This window comes from Diplotaxodon limnothrissa, linkage group LG17 (assembly GCF_057381915.1).
Source record: "Diplotaxodon limnothrissa isolate DT_005_m linkage group LG17, D_limnothrissa_male_GT1.1, whole genome shotgun sequence".
Taxonomy (NCBI): Eukaryota; Metazoa; Chordata; class Actinopteri; order Cichliformes; family Cichlidae; genus Diplotaxodon; species Diplotaxodon limnothrissa.
Window position 1 is genome coordinate 5507179 of NC_140612.1, and position 21096 is coordinate 5528274.

General features: G+C 40.4%; 1 protein-coding gene across 1 annotated transcript; it reads left to right on the plus strand.

Annotated features, from left to right (window-relative positions):
* The first annotated feature begins 2486 nt into the window (after positions 1–2486).
* On the plus strand, positions 2487–20368 carry LOC146614533 (uncharacterized). The gene is made up of 5 exons (XM_085376550.1): positions 2487–2772; positions 18610–18801; positions 19060–19213; positions 19295–19480; positions 20035–20368. Exons 1-5 carry the CDS (start codon positions 2487–2489, stop codon positions 20366–20368), a joined length of 1152 nt encoding a protein of 383 aa, XP_085232676.1.
* The last annotated feature ends 728 nt before the right edge of the window (positions 20369–21096 follow it).

The following is a 21096-nucleotide window of genomic DNA, read 5'->3' on the forward strand; positions in this document are numbered from 1 at the left end:
AACCTTCCGGTTACAGATACGCTTCCCAACCCCCTGAGCCATGGTCGCCTTCTTAGATCTACTCATCTCTCCCTTTTCTGCTGTAGGTTTGCTGACACATTCATGTGTGTCTCTCCAGCATAAGCCAGCTAACCATAGCAGCTCCCCTTCCTGTCAGGAGCCCTCTTTAATCTGAATTGACATTATGAGACCTTTGCTGAACAAAAAGCTGGACCTCACTTCAAATCTTCGTATAGCTAATCTCACCTTCTGATTTGACCATCTGTCTCTTAAAACTGTTTTAAGGTGATGAAACTGTCAGAAACTGTCACGGCCTGGGGGTTCAGCTGGTCGCTGATCAGCTGTCTCCCCCTCTTTTTCTCTAGTCCTCTCTCTCTCTCTCTTCTCCGCTTTCTCGCCAGGGCTGAACTCATTATGGGTTCACGCCCTTGGCCCACGGCCTCGGAGGAAGAAACACCTGTGCCTTATCAGTGTGGTATTTAAGAGGGGAAGCAATGGCTGTTCTTCGCTGGATCGTTGCGAGAATCGCGTCAGTGAAAGTCGAGCGCCCCAGCAAGTATTTTCCCATGCAGTGTATGTGTTCAGCATTTAACAAGCGTCTCTTTGTGTACAGATTCCCTGGACTGTTCCCCGGGTGTGCGAGTGGATTCGTGTCTGGATTGTGTGGAGTGAGACGAGTGTGTTCCCCTGGATTTTCCCCGGAGCCCTGCCCCCCTCACCTTTTGTACATAGCACTGCCTCATATCTGTGTATATACTCTCTTTGGACATTGTTCTGCAATAAATTTCCTTGTGTGCATCATCCCCGGAGTCCAGCGCGTGAGTCCACCCCGTACGTCGTGACAGAATCACAACAATGGGGAAAAAAGAAATTCAAATTAAATTCAAAGTGCAAAGAGAAAATTTGAAACAGAAAACAAACTCAGTTCTCCTGTGTTTAAGATGTTTTGTCAGCCCGTACATCCACCCCAACCTCCTCCCTAAGCAGACTTTGTGGTTCTATAACCCCTAGTTTTTCCTTCTCCCAGTTTCTATAGGCACTAATAAATCTAACAGTTGGTCCAGTGAACCCAGGATTAATATTATTGAAGGACAAGGTAAGAAGAAAAGGTGGCCAAACTTAAAATTGCCAATGCGGCAGATTTACCAAGCAAAGAAATTGCATAAAATTGCAGCAAAATAGTGTGTTAGCACAATCACCAAATAGTACTTATAGGTTTGCTTAGTTTTACAGGGGATTTACAAAAGTTGTGCTCTTTTCCAAACACAGGTGCAATCAGTTCATTTCAACATCAAGTGCAAAAAATAAGAATTGCTTTTTTTCTGTGGTAAAGATTGGTGCAATCAGCAGCAAACTGCGTGTCGCAAACATTAGTAAATCTTTTTGCGGGCTTCATTTAAATATTCTCCTCCCTGCAGTTTTGTGCTGTCACTTCATTCTCTTTGTAAATACCCACAGTATTTTTTTACACCAAACACCATCGGTGCAACGTGTTGGTAAATCTGTCCCGTAGTCAGTCAAGTAGTCTGCTAACACCTGCTGTGCAGAGATACTGGTAGACTTGACCTGAGGTGTCAGCCATTCTATGTTGGGCCATGAGCTAAATCAAGTATTTGTTCTCTGTGCCACTTGGTGTGTTTCACTGCCTATGTAGTCGATATGTTTGAGTTTGTTGCAGGACCTTGTGTTTTATGCAGTCAGACTTTCTAACCACATACTGTATGGGATAAAAGTTCCAGGCTTTCCATTCTTTTTTTCTGCCAAAAGCTCTGGAAGCTTTAACTTCTCTTAGCATGGTGTAGTCTAATCTCCAGCTTGCAATCTCCTAGCTGGCTGTCATCGAGTAGCGAATAATCATCAGTCTGAATCGTTTAATGTAAACACCAATATTCAATGCTCCATGCATGCAACCTGCAAGAGGGTGAGAGGGGCAGAGAGGGAAAGAGCAGCCACCAGGAATATCAGGACTTAAGGCTGCATGAGTTACAGCTCAGCACGGCTCAGCGAGTGAGTTACTGTTATGCAAGAGCTCAGTCAGCCCAGCTGGAGATCAGGGAGAGAGAGAGAGAGAGAGCAGCAGCAGTCCGAGTGAGAGCACAAGCAAGTAAGCCGAGAGACGGCGAAGAGCAGGCTGGAGAGAAAACAGCAGCAAGTGAGCAGAGAGCAGGCAGATTACAGCTGGATCTACTACACATGCATACACGAACACACTTATATACACGCTGTCACGATCCTTTCTTCTGTCTCATGCCTCTATGCAGAGCAGCAGCATCATGAGAGGACACACAGAGGGAGTTTACCTCTCTTCACCAAGGGAGTAAGGAAAAGAAGAGAGGAGAGGAGAAGACTGAAGAAAGCAAGACAGAGAAAAAAGGAAAGAAAGAAGAAAACTTTCCTCTACAGGATCTTTCCTCCACGTTTTGAGACTTACCATGAGGCTCTGAATTCTCTTCCTCTCTCATAGCTCTTCTTCAGTAGCTGAACCCATGTCTCTAAAAGTGGCAGCCACCAGTAAAAGTGCCAGCACCCACCTCTTGATGCTGCTGTGCCCCCTGCTCTGTGCTCTGGTCCCTGCTGGAGGCTCCACACTGAGCCCCGAGGACTCGCGGAGCACTGCTGCCACGTTGCTGCCAGAGGACTTGACCGGCACAACAATACAACTCCAGCCAGACCTGCAGACTGAAGCCCAGACACCAACAGAGGCACAGACAGAAGCACAGACAGAGGCTCTGACAGATATGCAGACCCAGGGTGTCACCAGCAATTATACAGGTTGGTCTAATGCCTTACTTTTACTTTTACTTTTACTGTTTTCACTGCTTCAATATTTCAGTGTTCATGAGGGGCAAATGGTCATTCTTGCTTATTAGCAAAACATTTTGAGGAGGATGACTGAGTACATTCATACAAATAAGACAAGCAGCAACAACAAACAGTGTATTAAAAAGTCAATTTAGTCTTTTTTTAAAGTCTAACCCTTTACACATAATCCAGGAAAATTGCAAAAACTGTGAAAAAAGGACCACAATAACAACATAACACAGTATGCATAAAAATCCAGGTAAATGGGGTATTTACAAAAACACTACAAAAAAATTTTTGCATATCTACCTCCTCTCCAGTCAACCTCACTATGGTTTTATCTGGTTCCTTACCTGAACTCAACCTAAGCACAAAAACCACAACAACAGCAACAAAAATTCTCTAAGATCATTTTATTTAAGCAACACTGCATTTTATCTACAAAAGTGTCTTTGAAAGTACCTAAAAGTCCAGTGGACTTGTGTTTTATGCAGTGCTTTACTTGTGTTTTATCCTTTGCTTAAAGCTGGTTTGAAATTTTCAGCTTGAGCACCCATAGAAAAAAAGCAACTTACTCGCTCTGAAAGCTTCCACTTTGTCTTTCAGTTCACTCACAAGAAAGATGTAAAAAAACAGAAAGAAACCAAAACAAAATAGAACAGGCATGTTATCACTCTGGCTGTTATAGTGGATGAGTGTGCCTCTCAGTCATTTGGACTGTTTATGAAGGCCTGCCTTTACTTTTGATTTATAGTAAATCCTTCTGTTTGCAGTTAAGTAAGCTTGCAGTTTTGTAATCGTGCGAACATTTGGCAGCACAAGTACATGCAAGGACACACGTGTAAAAGGAGCAAGACCCCCGTACAGAACAGAGCAGGCTTCAGTCACAAGAAATCTGACAATAAGTCAGATAAACAATACATAAGCTGTGAAAGATGCGGCTTGCAGATTTGCAGCAAATGTTGGCAGGATAAAACAGCCTAAACCTCTCATGTCTAAATTATCATCAGTGACAACTGTAACCAATCAGGATAAGTTGTTCTCCCCAGTTAAGAAAATAATCATTGTCACATACATCAAAAACTACTGTTTCTTTCAATGAAAGTCTGTTATTGCTTTCTCCAAAACGTAGAACGGGTTAGGGTTAACAGCTATGATGGCTTAAGTCTCAGAGGATTACCACAGCCACTATGAGATTTGTTAATTGGATGCGTGGTAGTGTACCAGCTGAGCCATTAGCAGTTGTGGGCTGACATTAAGATTGGCAGATCTGCCCGGATTGTTTGGGGTGGACTTTGTGGCCTGCTGCAACTAACAGTGTGCTCAGTTTGATTATTAGCATGAGCTGGTATACAATAAGCAGATAGTACCCTCTTGTTTTGTGCAGGAAGCTGAAACTATTGTGTTTTTAGGGTCTAGTAGGTGCTTCCAAAACACGAGGCGTTTTGAGTGACACAATTTATATATAAGTCATTTAAATGCAATCCAGTTAGCCACGTAAATGGCAGCTCTAACGTTAGCGCTCACATTTACCAAATAAAAGACAGAAAAATGAACCAGCAGTAAAAACCTGACTTTATTAAACCTATGTGTAACAGAGGAAATACAATGTGATTTTGACTTGGCAGACCTAAATATAAAAATGTATAACAGTCATTTTTTTCAACTTGTTAGGCATCCATCACACTATGGAGCAATTTAGAGAGAAAAAACAAACAAGCTCAAACAGCATTAGAAGGAAATAAAAGGCTACAGCAAGAGATGCTGTTGGATTACATCACTGCAGAGCTCATATGAGCAACGTGGAAAGCAAACAGAGGAAAAAAATGGTAGCTTCCATGGGATCCCTGAAATGTTTGGTGTGAAACAACTTTAATATTATCAGTAAACGCAAATCCGTAAATGTAAGCAACAACTCTGTCATGCAAAGAGGAAACAAAGCCATTCAAAAAATAAATGCTGCTGTCTCCTGTCAGCTTTATATACAGTACTACAGTCTTATGAGATAAGTGGAAAAGTTTCATGTCCTGTGATTCTACTTGGAACTCATGGATGCCACAGCTTCTGTGGTAAAAAGGAGGTGAGGTCTAATAGTGCACCGAGCATGAGCAACACACATCTGCGAAGGCACTATCAATGAGTAGCAGACAATATGTTGCCATCCATTTTCAGGAAAAGGCTTGCCTATTTGAGCAAGATAATATCAAACCATAGTATGCACGTATTCCAAAAATATTATTTTAAATAAAAGAAAAAAAACCACAAAATACCAAGTTTCAACATTTCATATACGATGTAGTTGGATTATGATTTGGCAGACAGCTACACTTGCAGCATGTTTAAGTACAAACTGAGGGTTTCCATGTCTGGCTCTCTGATGCCTCTTTGGCAGCGGTCCCCAACCTTTTTTGCGCCACGGACCGGTTTATGCCCGACAATATTTTCTTTAAGGTGTCGCGGATAAATACAGCAAAATAAAACTAGTACCGGTACCCAAAAAAAGAAGATTTATTCATAACACATGTGAAAAGACCCAGGAAAACCGATAAAAACGATAACAAAATAACGCTAAAAACCCTGAAAACCATACATTACACACCCGAGCCTCAACTCTCGCGGCCCGGTACAGAAGTGTAAGTGGGTGCTGTGTGAGGCGGCAGGTGATGCAGTTAAAGAAAGTTCATTATGTCCACGCTGGAGCAGCTCAGCCTGAAGAGAAAGCTGCAGCGCCACTCGCATGATTTCATCTCTACTGGAGCATGAGCTGCCTTTATCTTTTCCTCCTCTCCCACTGCCCATCTAGGCTATTCCTCTTTGCTTTTCTGTCTATAAGTCTCTCCGTTTCACCAATCCCTGTCTCCTCTGTTTCTCAGTTAATTGCTTTTTTTTATCCTCTGTCACTTGGTTTCTTTCTTCATCTCATCTCATTTCCCTTCTTTATTCTATTATCATTTGTATTTTTTCTTTTACTTTTTCCCACTGTCTCTCTCTCTTTTTGGTTTTCCACCATTTATTCTTACGTCCTCGCCCACCCTCCTCTCAGTCACACTGCCCATATCCTCACGTGTACACACAAACAGCCTACAGCAGATGACAAAATGCAAAGCTCACGTGGCTAATACACACATAATTCACTTTCTCTCTCTCTCTCACACACACACACACACACTAGAAATGGACGCACTCAGCCCAAACGACAGCAATCTTCTTAAAGGTTTAGAGAATAAACAACACAGTTGCTCATTTCACAACTGCAGCAATCTGTCTGACCAAGCAGGAATAAGCACTTCATGCTTTAATAACACACACACACACATACAGGTAATCAGCTGGCCTGCCACACTGCACCACATGGAGGGTTTTCACTTGACCAGAGGTTTTATGCAAGAGAGTGCCCAAAAATTTTAAATCCTAAACGTGTGATTAATGTTAACTCTCCTAAAAGCAACATGTGAGTGGTAGCTATGTTTATGACAAAATCAAATCCTAATCAGCTAGCTTTAAGAGATAAAAGCTGCTCTCCAGATTCTGTTTACTTACCCCCATCACTTTAAAGCTGTTTGATTTTTTACTTTAGGACCAGATTACAGCAGCAATGCAGTGTTTATGTTTAGTCATTATAGGTGTTTTAGTTTTGGCTTTGTAAGTATAAAGCCACTGTCAGGTGACAAAAATTAATTCAGTTAAATATAGGAGATGCAGAGCACTTTGATTCAGCAGCCAAATTAAAGGCAATGAACAAAGTCAAATAATAAAGTAAAAAGTAAAAAAAAATGTCTAGCATGATAAAGCATATAGTCGGTTCACCATGTGGATGTCACCCATTTCCTCTCCAAAGCGTGGTAGACAGCATGCAGAAGTTCCAGTACCAGTAGGGGGAGAAAATTTATTTAAAGCCAAAAAGTCATCCTTCTACTCCAGCTAGGCAGCTAACATGTAAAGTCTGTTTAAACACTTTCCCATAATTCTTTTCATGTAGGCTTGAAATGAAATATCTCCCTCTGCTGTTACTGCAACTTATCACACGTGGCCATTCGGCTAATATCACCCATTAGTCCTTGATATTTAGCTAACCATTTGTTCATTGCTTTTAACAAGTAATTCAGCGATCTGTAAATCTATTTCTCTAACCTAATTCTGCAGTTTTTACATTACATTTGGCTAACTAAATGTAACACATTTAGCTAACTCAATTTACTTTTCAGTAAACTGATCTATTTGTCCATTGCTTTTAGCTTGTTTAGGCAAGTGTTTCCCAACCACTGAGGCACGGCACATAGGTGTGCCATGAGAAATTATCAGGTATGCTGTGGAAGATTATCTAACCAACGATCAGCGTAACAGGCAGAACAACATTTTCTTCCACTGAAGGGCAGTACAACTACCTGCCCTAATTAAATGGGTTGCCGACTGCCAGTAAAACAGAAGGAGAGGAAGAACAAATCACATGATGTGAGCCGATGCAGCGTGTATTAGCAATAGATAAATATTTGAAAAGAAAAAGTAGTCAGTCTGACCTGGGTCCTGGAGAAAATTCTGACCCAAATGAAGGCCCTAGCATTAGTAGTGGTCAGAAGAACGCAAAAAAGGTATACTGGGGACAAACTAAGCCAATTCCCCTACGCCTGGTGTGTGGGGGGAAATGGTGAAAATGGTTTTTGTGACATTTCTGTTTGGTGGTGTGCTGTGTGATTTTTCTAAGGTGAAATATGTGCCGTGGCTCCAAACGGTTGGAAAAACTGGTTTGGACCGTTTAACATTCACTTTGAGCAGTTTCATTGAGCCTTTAATGCATTATTTACAGCTGTTTCCACCACTTTTCAATTACTTTTGAGCTGTTACGATCAGCTAACAGCTTTAACCATTCAACACTACATGACTATAAACTAACCAGCCATGTCAGGAACTCTTTTATTTATTTACTGCCTTTAAGCATGTAGACATGTTCAAGTAATCATGCTGAATTTCAAACTGAGTATCAGAATGGAGAAGAAGGTGATTTAAGTGACTTTGAATTGGTGATTGCTGGAGCCAGACGGTGTGAATATTCGAGAAACTGCTGACATACAACCACCTCTAGGGTTTACAGACAACGGTTGAAAACATTTTCCAGTAAGCAGGCAGTTCTCTGGGTGAAAATCCCTCATAACAACCAAGAGCATCTCTGAATGCGTAACCTATCAAAACTGAAGCAGATTAGCAGCAGCAGCAGAAGACCACACTGGGTGTCCATCCTCTAATGACCACAGTGTACCCATCTTCTTATGGCTGCTTCCAGCAGGATGTCCCAAAGATCAAACCACATCAGTTCACTGTACTGTAATAATATGCTTTAAAAAATCTGCATCTATTATAAGCAAGGTCAATTCTTTTATTTATTTATAGCTATTAAAGACAAGATTTAGTGTCTGAAAACACAACTGAGATGTCCTGTTAGCAGAATTCACAGTGTTAATATCGATGAGGCTGGCGAAGCAGGTGTCTTAAAGTTTAGTTCAAAGATCCTTGGAGTGTCGGGTAAAACAGAGCTTTCAGACTGAATCGATAGAAGCTGCGATTCATTATGCAGCTCATCCAGGAATCCTTACCACTGCCTGGAAGTAAATTGATCTCTATTGATCACGTTATCCTCAAGTGATTCTTCTTTTACATCTGACTATGTTTACATTTCTCTTCTTTTTCCTCTCTTCTTGTGAAATGTTTCAAATAATGCACGTTTATTAGTTTTTACTCATACTATTAAATTATCGATGGATTTTTATCTCAGATCGAATCAGATCAGAATCAAAATCAGATCATTATGATTCACAGCCTTCATTTCACCTACCATCCAAAATGTTCCATGCAGTATCTTTCACACAGAACTTACATTGTACATAATGTTCCTTGCATGAAAGGAGACATTTAGTCATAAACTACACAAGATTCATCCTGGAACTGAATGAATGATTAAAATATTAGGATTCATGAAGCGACCAGGAAGGTGCAAATTATGAAGCTAAAACATGCAATATGTGGTTTCCTTGCTGATGCTGAAGGTAAAAAAAAAAAACAATCAAAAAAGGATTAAGACAAATTTTTAGGGGAATAAGATTCATCAAATATTGTATGAGGATTTGAAGCCTAAATGTTAAACTGACCAGTAGACTGACATTGGCAGCTCTACACCCCTTCAGATTAGCATACAGATAGAAACAATAGACCTGAATAAAGTTAGAAACCAGTTGTCTTAGGGTTGGAAATTTTGGAAAGTAGGAACTTGAAACGAACTGAACACTGCACACTTAGATATCAGCATAAAAAGAAATCATTGGTAGAAATACTTTGTTTTGTACGACTTTTCTCAGGTTTATATAGCTTTAAATATGTGGTCAATAGCAGACTGAGCTGGAGATGGAGTGAGAAGCTGCAGCAGTGCATGTTGATGTCCAGATCGACTTCCTGCGGAGGAACTGGCAGACTCCTGATAAGCAGCAGTTATTTCAGCTTTAGAAAAGCTGTAAGCCTCAAAGTTAACATGATAACACAACCTATTAACCGCGACAGAGTGTAAGAGTTAATGTTAATCCCTAAATTAGGCCTATATCTGTTACTTGGCAGACCTTTGGGCTATTTAATCTAAACAAGCCAAAATTGACAGCGAATCCTTTTTAGACTGTCTGGGATATTGCTTATTTTCCCTCTAAAGACATTTCTGTCCAAAAAATCTTTATTAAAAAATCTACAATTGTTTGACTGAATGAGACAACATATCAATGTATGTATATATATCTATATATATATATATAGATAGATAGATAGATAGATAGATAGATAGATAGATAGATAGATAGATAGATAGATAGATAGATAGATAGATAGATAGATAGATAGATAGATAGATAATATTTTTAGTGTGATTTTAATGAAGTTAATCAAGTTAAATACTCTAAAGCGAATCAACTTTGCGAATAAGAACAATAAAGTTCAATTTTAGACACATTGTCTACTTAAGTGTTGCTTGTAAGCTGCTTTTATTCACTCTGAGTTGCTTTAAATAAAAAGGTCAGCCAAAAACGTAAACGTAAAATGTTTTAATGCTTTTAATCTGATTACCTTCTTGGCAGAGCCTATTACCTTTGCCTATTCCAGGTTACATCTAGTGCAAGAAATCCTGTTACTGACACGCTGACACACGCGGATAAAGATGCATTCATTGGTAGCAGATAGAGTCCAGTGTATTTTAACATGAGTTACTTCTGTCCACTTGTATATAAAAAAATTTTCTCCACCAGCTAAAAATAACATACGTTTCTCCCATTAGCACACCATTTTAATCTTCTTCCCTTATGTATAATACTGTTGCATGTTTTTAGTCTTACTAACCACTCAAAGCACATTTTTTCCATACGCCATTTAATTGAATACACTTTACTCAGTTTATCTACCTTTAGCTAGCCCATCTGTGGTTAGTCTAGAATCACTAATCTCATGTTTTTGAGTGGAACTCACACAGGCACAGGAATAACATGCAAGCTCCACACAAAATGGGCCATAAATGGACGTGCTGTGGGGCAACAGCGCTGCCCATCCAATCCAACCTCTAGTATCAGTTACCGCATAATGTTCGCTAATTTCCCTTCAGCGAGAAACACTCAAGAAAGGTGATACACAGAGGAGCGTTTTGGCAAAGATAATGTTGGCAGTTTCTAGATTTCTGCAGTTTGACTGACAGGAATTTATTTGGGGACAAGTATGGTACAAGCCACGACACACACACTTGTTTTCATATCTTAGTGAGGACATCTAACTGACACAATGCTTACCCTAACCCTAACCATCAAAAATGAATGTCTAACCCTAACCATAATGTAATTGTAACCCTGAAAGTAAAACCAAATTTGAGTCTGAAAAATGCCTTCAAACTCGTTCTATGGGCATTTTGTCCCATAAGCGACTGTTGGTCCCCACAAGTATAGTAGCACTCCTACTTTTGGTCCTCACGATGATGTATAAACACACACACGTAGATCCAGGGGTATTTCTGTCAATGACAAACACTGTCGTCACTCCAGAGCTGTCCAGCTCGGTGAGCTTCAGACAAAAAAGACTTGCCTCTGTACCCGGCCTGTCAATCCAATATGGCGTTTGGCAGTGACTCAACTTCATTATTACCTTCCCACAGCTTAAAACTAGCTCAACAAAGTCACTAAGCTGGAGCTGGAAATGAGCCTTCTCTCTTCTTTGATGGGTGAAGCAGAAGGGGAACAACTGCTCTTGCACTCTGTCATTTTTGATTTTCTTTTGTGATATAAGTATACTAATTTATCCTCTCAGTATTTCCATTTCCTAAATTTTTAAAAGGCAAGCATGAGTTTTACTTGACTCTCTGCATTTGAAACAAAGTGACAGGCACTATGGTGGAACATGCACGCGGAGAAAGTGGGAATAGTCCTGTTATATAAATTTGATGAAGCCTTTTTGCTTAAATGTGTGCTTTTTTTTCTTCTTTTTTTCCCCTTTTTATTTTGTGTAGAATGTACTGAATTCATGGAGCTGTCGCCAAGGCTAATAGAAACTCAAAAGACACTATCGATGCTCAAAATTCAGTCCTACTGTCAGATCTCTACCTGGAAAAATTATCCTTGGTCAAATCTGGCAGCTTTCGGCTAACGTCTGTAGTTTTTGCACACTCAATGAATAAAGGAAAACATAAACCAAGAGATAATCCCTCATAAATGTGATGATCATTTCACATGTTAGGAAAAAGGATTAAACATATGCCATAAACACATGCACTAATTCACAGCTGAGGTTTTAAGGGTTTGCACAGGAGCATACGCTGCACAAGCAGAGAGAGCTGCGGGCATTAGGTAATCAGCTGTGATGCAGCGCATCAGCGAGGTGCCACAGAAATAGATCCACTGATGGATAGGACAGGGAAGCACAATGTTTGTTTGAGCTCAGACCATGTAAGAGAGCAGCTGGAGCAAATGGAGCAAAAAAATAAGTGCTCAAGAAGATAGGAACTTGAGGACAAACAAGATGCAGCAAGTCAGCCAGATACCCCATCTCTCATTAATATCAGTTCAGAGTTTTAGCATCTGCGTGACTCAAATGAAGTTTATTTGGAAGCATTGTGTATCCAAGGATAGGTTTTGTGGACACTAGCCATGTTTTTCCTGAACTATCCCCCAACTCTGTGAAATGCTTGTTTTTTTATACATAAGACAAGTATTACAATTGCCTTTTTTAGGTAAGATTATAAATTTGAGTTTCTATAAGTAGCTGAAATTGAAATAAAATGGGTAAAGGGCTCTATAAACCTGCTGTTAATAAAAACACGCATGCATTTTTTATTCACTGCATTTTCATTTGTGCATGCTGTGGGTACAGATAGTGTGTATTGGATGTGTTCCCTCTGCGTGTGAATGTGTTTGAATCTTTAATGTGGAGAACCTAATCTTTATTTAATCACAAACTATTCTGAGTGCTTCCATGACAGAGACGAGTGAGGGAGGTGATAAAGAAGAATACAACCCAGTGGATGTTTGGTTGGACAGTGTGGGGTTGCCTGGTTTGGGGAGTGGGGAGGGGTGGGGGGCAGAGTTGTATTAGTACCCTGTTGGCAGCCAAACTCTTTGATATTTTTTTTCTGAATGGGTCTGAAACAAATCGACTGGGCAAACACAGCACAGAGCTAACACACACACATACCCTCACTGCGCTCATACTGTCTTCTCTCTGGGGAAAACACACAATACCTGAACACCAGCATACCTCACAGAAGCAAACGAAGTCTGTGCTTGGAAGCTGCTGTCAGTCCCCCGCTCACACGTCCCCTGTGAGCATTCATTTCAGTTAAAGTCAGATAAAGAAAAAAGTACACTCCAACACAGCCAACACAGATTCAATCTTTTCAGCATTAATTTTGCTTTTCATTGCTTCTGAGCACCACTGAGGACACTATGCTTGTTTGCTCTACACTGTCTTCATTGTTCCTTTTCTACAGTAAAACCCAGAGGGAAGAAGCTAAGAATCTCAAAAGACATCTCAGAGTCTTAAATAGTGCACCCTGTTTCCTAATGTGTTGCTTAGTAAGTTCACTTTAAACACTGCTGATAAATGGATATCAGTTAATGGGATGACTCTGACTTTGTCAAAGGACTACATAAAGCCACCACGATAAACCTCATTGGATTTTGAAGCTTTTGGCTGGTGGAATCTTAGATTTTTTGAAACTGGATGAATAATTGGCTGGCCAACTAATGGTTAATTATATCTGGTGAAAAACAGGCTTAAAATAAAATAAAAACGACAGTTGACATTCAACAGTACTTTTAAATAGCCACACCCTTTTATGGTCATGAGCTGCAGAATTACATAAAGAGACCATTTTTGCACCAGCAATACACAATTAACATTATGGGCGATCGTGGCTGATGGGCAATCGTGGCTCAAGAGTTGGGAGTTCGCCTTGTAATCGGAAGGTTGCCGGTTCGAGCCCCGGCATGGACAGTCTCGGTCGTTGTGTCCTTGGGCGAGCAGCCTCTCCTCTGTCAGTGCGCCCCAGGGTGGCTGTGGCTACAATGTAGCTTGCCATCACCAGTGGGTGGATGACTGGTTGTGTAAAGCACTTTGGGGTCCTTAGGGACTAGTAAAGCCCTATATAAACACAGGCCAGGCCATTTACCATTATTTCGTGTATAGTGTTTTAACCTCGAGAGCGAATAGGATTACTTTATGTTTATTTATTTCTTATTGTTGAACACTAGTTTTGTCACAATATTACAATTTTCAATACAGCGGGGAAAAATATGACCCAAAATGACTAAGCACAGCAAGAAAGAGGTTAAAACAAAGAGCCATTTTCCGGCAGGTTTAAGGTACTTTATGTTGGCTGTATTTTTTATTTTTTAAATCGAGTTGGTAAAGTGGGCTGCTACTGGGACAGGGCTGGTAATGATGACTGCTAGCCACTACTCACTACCTTAATTGTAACTTAACAGATAGCTAATGCAGCTATCAGGTACTACTAATAGTTAAATGGCTATGGTTAACATGTGTGCCAGCCAGTTTAGCATTTGTGATAACTCTTTAAAATTTAAGTGCTGTTGAAATGGGAGCTTTAAGTTCCTCCTTTTTTAGCGTCGTGAACCACAACTACTGTTCAGGTGTTCAGCTGCTAGTGAGAGGAGGGGCTGTGAGCCTGCCTGTCCGTTCCTTTCAGCTTTACTGAGCATTTTAGCATTAAACCTCAGTGTCTCAATTGTCATCACACCAAGAACCTGTTGTTCATTGTAAACACACTGTAGCTCAAGCCCAGTGTCCACTAGCTGCAGATCACACATAGCCAAAGTTAACTGCTAGCTGTTGAACAGGGTGAACCGTTTAGATGGTACTTGCCAGGAATTGTAATTATGAGTAAGTGACAACCAAGAAAGTTACCTTTGAAAAATGTAATAAAATGAATGCTAATGTTGCTTTAGTCATTAAAGTATTTAAAATTGATCTTGTCTCTCTGAGTACTACAAATCCATCCATACTGTAATAGCCTGCTGATTTAAAACAGAGTGAGTCCATTGCTGAGCAACGATAGTGACATTGTTTTGTTATAGTACACTGTTAATGCATGCTGTGGTTTGTGGTCAGGAAACACTGACCTCCAGTCATTGGCTCTCTGTAAATCTGCAAGTTCCTTTAGAATCCTACTGTAAATAAAGCAGCTAAATGCAAATCCATATGGTTGATAATCTCCACCAGTTGATAATCAATATGACCATGAGGACAGTGAACAATGTGTTGTTTAGTGCGCTGCCTTTTAATAGGTCATAAACTGAGAGCTCCTGGTGCCGTAATAATGTCTGATAAACTCACCAGATGAATCTCTGATGATAATTGCATTCACCTCGTTTTAATTAAAGATCATTTAGCTTTCATTCAAATGCAAATTTATCTCTTTAATATTCTTTCTGTGAGAGGTTTGCCCCACTACAACACAAATGAGCAATTGCTTTTTATTTCCACAGCAGGAATATTGAATGTTGCAAAGGAGCAAAAGAAAAGAGCAAAGTATTGGAAAATAAAAGAAATTTGACTTGAGTCTGATCCACATCACTGATGACATCTTGAGTGTGTAACTTTTCTTGAACAAGGTTAAACATAACGTCTTTTATAAGTTAAAGGTGTGCTGTATTTCATGACTGTAAAGCAGATTGTTTGAATCATTTAAACAGATGATGTCCTTTAATGTCATTTCTTTATCTTAGTGCCGTGTGTGCATGCTCTGCCAATACAGACATCAGGACCTAAAAAATTCAAGCGTTTGTTTTTTTTTTAAGTACACTATAAAGCCCCCTCTACAAAATACATGATGGTCGCCAGATAGATATATACTACATACAAACACAAAGCATGAGTAAAAGGTCTCTTAAGGGAAACAGAAAGGCTTTTAGTCCCCCGTTTAAAAAAGAACAGAGTCAGCTTGTCCTTGTTTCCCTGTACTGTAGCAATCATGCACGTGTCTCGTGTATGCTGTGCTGTGTAACTCTGTGTGTGTGTGTGTGTGTGTGTGTGTGAGGGAGAGGATGCTGTCATCTTCGCATAGGATCACGGGATCCTCTCCCTCACTGTCTCTAACGCAGCAGAAATCCTCCCATCTGTCGCTCCTAATCAGCAGAGAGCAGCTTGTATGTTCATAGGGATGATATCTCTCTCTCTCCCATGCACACACACACACACACACACACACACACACACACACACACACACACACACACACACACAAGATTACACTAATAGTGACACAGCAAAGCATTCCACGGTATCACGCGCTCCTCTGGCCATTACTCATTAAAACACCATAATAGCAAACACTTTCTGTGTTTAATTCTTTAATCCATTTTAAAGCACAAATGATTATTTTTTTTACTAAAAATAGAAAATATTACTATAGATAGAACAAAGGTGTCCAACCCACAAAGAATCAACCTGGTCATCCTCCATTAGCATCTTTCAACTTAGCATTTAGCTTTAATCTCGTGCAGATTAACTGTTCAAGTCTAAGAAATTCATGTTCTAACCTGCTTCCAGTTGCTGTGTTCAGCAAACCTTTCTGGGCTGTTGTGATATACCGATTTGATATTTAAAACATGAAATATTAGGATCATGATGGCACTATACATACCACACATCTAGTGTGAACCTACACTGTATCGTAAAAGTAGATGAGAAAGAGAAAAAAGTTAGCCTATATTCAAGGATGACCCAGGGCTACTTTCCAAAACCGAAATGAAATCACAATAAACTAAAGATAATTTTACCAAAGGAAATTACATATTTTTACATTTTTCCATAGGCATGAAATAATATAATTATAAAATAATTATATTATAATTATTGGGCCAAAAAAAAAAGTGCAGCAAAAATTTGATTGCTAGCATAGCATTTAGCTACTAGACACTATAGAAACCCTAGTAACTGCGTTAGTGCGTTCCAATAGTAAAGTCAGAAAACAGGATTTGTTTTGCATTTTAGAAAGGTCAACACATTCATGCATCACTATCGATACAGCACGATGCTTATTTGCCACCGCTGTAGCATCTTCATGGGTGGATCCTGGTCAGTGCTTTGCGTGGGTTGTTTTTTTTAGCAAATCTCAAATAGCAGTGGCAGTATAGATTAAAAGTTCATATTAAAATTTTACATTGTCTGGCAGTGAAGCAATCAGAATTGTTGTCTGAAGTCCAAACAAAATGCCCAACAGATTAAATTGGGCTGAATCTGATGATTTTCCAGTTGAAAATCCCAACTGGGACTCAAAAATTCCAATTTCCAAGTTAATCTGGACCACATTAAAAGTCAACAATACTCTGAGACTTCAGGTAACGATGGGTGCTATAAACACTGGTGACGCAAAATGGGTGGACCAAGTTCAGCGTCTACGTGGGCAACTGAAGCAACTAGTTGATTAGTGTAGTTAGCTAAAGTATTATATGACAGGATAATTAATCCATTAGAGGGTTACCAGAGCCTGGAATATTGTCTAGTGACCAGCCAACACAATAAACCGATTGGTGACAAGTGTCTTGTTTCCTTTGTGAAAGTTTTCTTCAGTTAATAATTCAAGTGATAATGCAGCTTTCCAATTCCATGATGAGGTCAAAACATATTTCTGTACATTCTGCTGGATATCCGCCATTATTAGTATAAAACTCTGCAGATATAACTCAAATGCAACATTCTGGCAAAAAAATTTTAAAACCCAGAATTTCTGCAGTTCAATTTACACCTGGTGACTGCTGAATCGTCACTACTATCGACTGTATGCACAACCCTGTCAGCCCCTATCGCATGTTCATTTTTCCCCCCAGATATTTTTGTTGAATTTTATGCATCAATTTTACAAAAGACAAATTGCACAGTATGCTGTTTTCTTTTTGAAGAACGTAAAACAATATGAGACATACATTCCCACATCATAATTACAACAGTGCCAGTAGATGTAAAAAAAAAAAATAAATAAAGAGAGAGAGAGAGAGAGAGAGAGATCCAAGCTAATAATACGAATAAAAAACCCTGGAATACAAAGTGGACCCACACCCCTGCACAAACAAACAAACAAACAAACAAACAAAAAAAAGGTCTAAGATTTAAAATAAGTGGTCAGCTTAGTCATCGTAATAAGTCAAATCCGTAAAAAAAAAAAAAAAAAAAAATATATATATATATATATATATATATATATATATATAAATAAATGCAATCATAAAGTGCAGGCTCAATAGAGTGTGTATAATTAAACATAAAATAAATAAAACTAAGTCTGAGCTGGCTAAATGGGAGTGTTGCATCATATGTTCATTTTTTTCTATCATTCTTTGCAGCGATGCAAAAAACAAACAAAAAAATGCTTGCATTGCTTTTCTGTAAGCTGCAGTATAAAAATGTGGCACATTTTGTGCAATCAGTGATGCTGTATGTTTACATGAGATTTTCTGAGAGCTTCAAAAATCCCCACAGCACAAGCTAACAATAGCTGCTGTATCACAAGACCTCTCAGAGGTATTTGTGTATTGTAGCATGAGGAAGATAAAAATAGTGCTGCATGCCTCTGCTTTTCTCCATCTATCGCTCTCTGCTAGTGAAAATGGTAATCTAAATGCCCCACCACAGATTGCAGAAACTTGGGAGCAAGCTGTGGTTATGCCTGAAACGAACATGGATAAAGAAGCGGGAAAAGAGGGGGGGGGGGGCGACATTAACTCTGCTAAAGATGGTCCAGCTATTGGAAAAGACATTAACTCCACAGAAATCAAATGGCACTAATCCATGAAAAGGCATAATGTTGGCTCACACACACTAACTCATGACCTCAGTGAAAAAACCTTTAGAGGGCTCTACTATACTTTTCCTTGCTCGGTCGCATACATATACTGTTATAGGACCTAAAGTTGATATTCCACGTGGATAAAGGTTAAAATGAGGTCTTTGTAATGAGCTCTAAGCATAATTTTTCTATTCTAGGCTCTTGGTGTCTTGATGCCTGCTCTGCGGTGTCCCTGAGAGTAGATATCCCTAACATAGTTATCTCTGGCACACCTCTGGCTGTGAGTGCAGCAGCCCTACTCATCCAGCCTTTTGTTTGCGAGGGGCTTTCAATCAGAATAAAGAAGGCTTAAAGGAAGGTGTACCTTCCTCAACTCACTAAACCTCAGTGCCCCCTTGAGGACTTTTGGAGGGCGCCCTGTCTAACTTAATCCCCTTTTTCTTTAGCACAATGACCATGTGTTTGGTTGATCTAAGCACTTTTGTCCCACATCCCATCAGGTCTGTCCTGTATGCCTGTCCTGCCACCACGTCGGGGTTCCTTCTATGTGGAAGGTGGAACAGGTGTGTCGATCGGGAGTGCTTTGGCCTTTTGGTGCAGAGATGGATACCAGCTGGTTGGCAGCGACAAAATCTACTGCCATGTCAGGAATGGTAAAGCGCAGTGGAGCAACTACCTGCCTGTCTGTGAAGGTGTGTAGATTTAAGTATGGAAAACCGAAAACTTAAATACATTAGCCCAAAGATTTCTCTCCTGCATTTACTTTTTTTTAGTTTTCACCATTCAAACTTCTACTTTTATAAAAGAAAGAAAAAAAAAGACTCATTGACAGTACACAGTTCTTTTGTGTGCTCAGGGAACAAGTCTAACTGTTCCTCTCAACATGCAAGCAATCAAAGCAAAGAGGAAAGAAGAGAGAACCTGAAGAGTCATTTCTGCTCTCCCAACAGCTATCCCCAGGCCGGAGGACCGTGGACTGAGAGTGGCTGTGCTGGCCTCAGTTGTTAGTGGCATTGTCATCCTCGCCATGTCCCTGTCCTTTCTCATCTGCTGTCTGCAGGAGCGATCCAGCCGGGACCGTTCCAAGAAAGATGGACGGATCAGGTAGGAATGGGGATGGCGGTGCGGAGTTATGTTGGTATCCAACTCTCAAAAACTGATAAATCTCTCCTGTGACCTCGTCAGACGCAGAGACAAGCGCTCCGCCCGTCGCAGCGAGTGCTGGCTGGAGAGAGAGGAGGGCGAATGGGAAGCCTTCCCTCCACCTAAGATCTTCCACCTGTCCCAGAGGATGAACCCCCGTCTTGCTCCAGACAGCCCGCTCTACCTGACGGGAGGCCTCAGTGGATACGAGAACAGAGGATACCAAAGGTAACCTGGCAACATTCACAGGAACCAAACACACAGAAAATCTTTTTTAAAAGTCACTAAAAACAAAATAAACTCAACATTTCTCCCAAATTGTGCCGAGACAAATATAGTAAGTAAGAAGGTTTACACCTTAGACCTTTATTTTGGATACATGCGACTGATACAAGTAAATTGAACATGCCTGTATTGTGTTATACATGTAAAAAAAAAAAAAAAAAAGGGAAATGAATCATGATCATTTGGAACCAGACCAAGACCACTTCCTCTTGAGGGTCCTGGTGGGGTTGTTTTGATCTGCACTTGAGAGCAATTACGGTGTGAAAACACTCACTAACGGTTCTGTGTAACAACCATCTGCTGAGTCAAGTTAAACTTGGGTTATTTTATAGTTGTAGCATTTCTATAATTCCTGACATGTTTCAATAAACCAGTTGTTTGTTTCGATCTGTACTTTAATCTAATCTTGAAGTGAAGCCTTAGCCTAACGTGGATACATTTCATATGAGTTCTCTTGTTTGTAATAACAGATGGCTTATTGTGCTTCTGTCTTTCAGGAGTCAGGAGAGTCTGCTGAAGGCCTCCATGCCCGGGCTCTACCGCTCCGAGTCTCAGCTTTACCCACATGTTGTCCTGCAGAGGGTCCCAACGCCGACTGCACCGTCCGCTCCGATTGCTCCCTCGGCTCCTCTCTACCTTCACCTCCCTGACTCCTCTTCTGCCGCTTCCTCTCCCGCCCACACCATCCCCCACAGCCAGCCACACGGCATGCCACAGTACCCCACCCCAACATATCCTCCAAAACCCAATGTAGTGCCAAACTACCACCACCCAACACCGGCGCCCATCTATCCCAACCCCAATCCAACACCACAGAGGCCATGGCAGTAAGCTACGTACTTCCGCTTCCATTTTTTCTGGGCGCTGTGGTGCTCCTACTGAAGAACGGGCATGTTCAGAGACACATGAAGTCTTTTTACTCTTTCTTATCCCAGTTTTCTCCCACAGAGGTCTGCCAGTGCCAATAATCTAAAGCAGACATGTAGAAATGGACATGCAGCCAGCGTAGAAGCTCCCCTTTGTTGTGCATGCTTGATGGACTTCTCAGTTTGGACTGAGCGGGAACCTAACAACTTTTTTCCCCTTGATTCTCACTCAGATGAAGCTATGTTACCAGCAGGGGGAGACTGGTGGAGAAAACCCTGCTTTTGTTTAACAACCACCAGATCGTCATTACTGAAACCCGATGTAGCCTAGCAACAAAGGGACACAAAGAGTTGTTATTTAGATTCCACTAATTTTGTTCATTGAAGGAAGACTTTGTTTAGGCAGTTCTCAGAAATGTACATTTTAATAGCTAACTGTTTAGAAATAATCAGCCATCATCGCACATATAATTCTCTTGAGCTAAATAAATTGACAAATATATATTTTTTGACATATCTTCTTGGAATCATACCCATCTTTTTACCAGAGCCATGTGTGATGTAATGAAAGCAGCTCTTGTTAATACACTGAGGTATTTTCCCACAATGAATGGGTAAAACACAGTAATGAGGGCTTTTATTGGCAGCAAGCGCCGTTGTAGCAACCACTGAGCAAAGCCAGCTTGTGTGGAT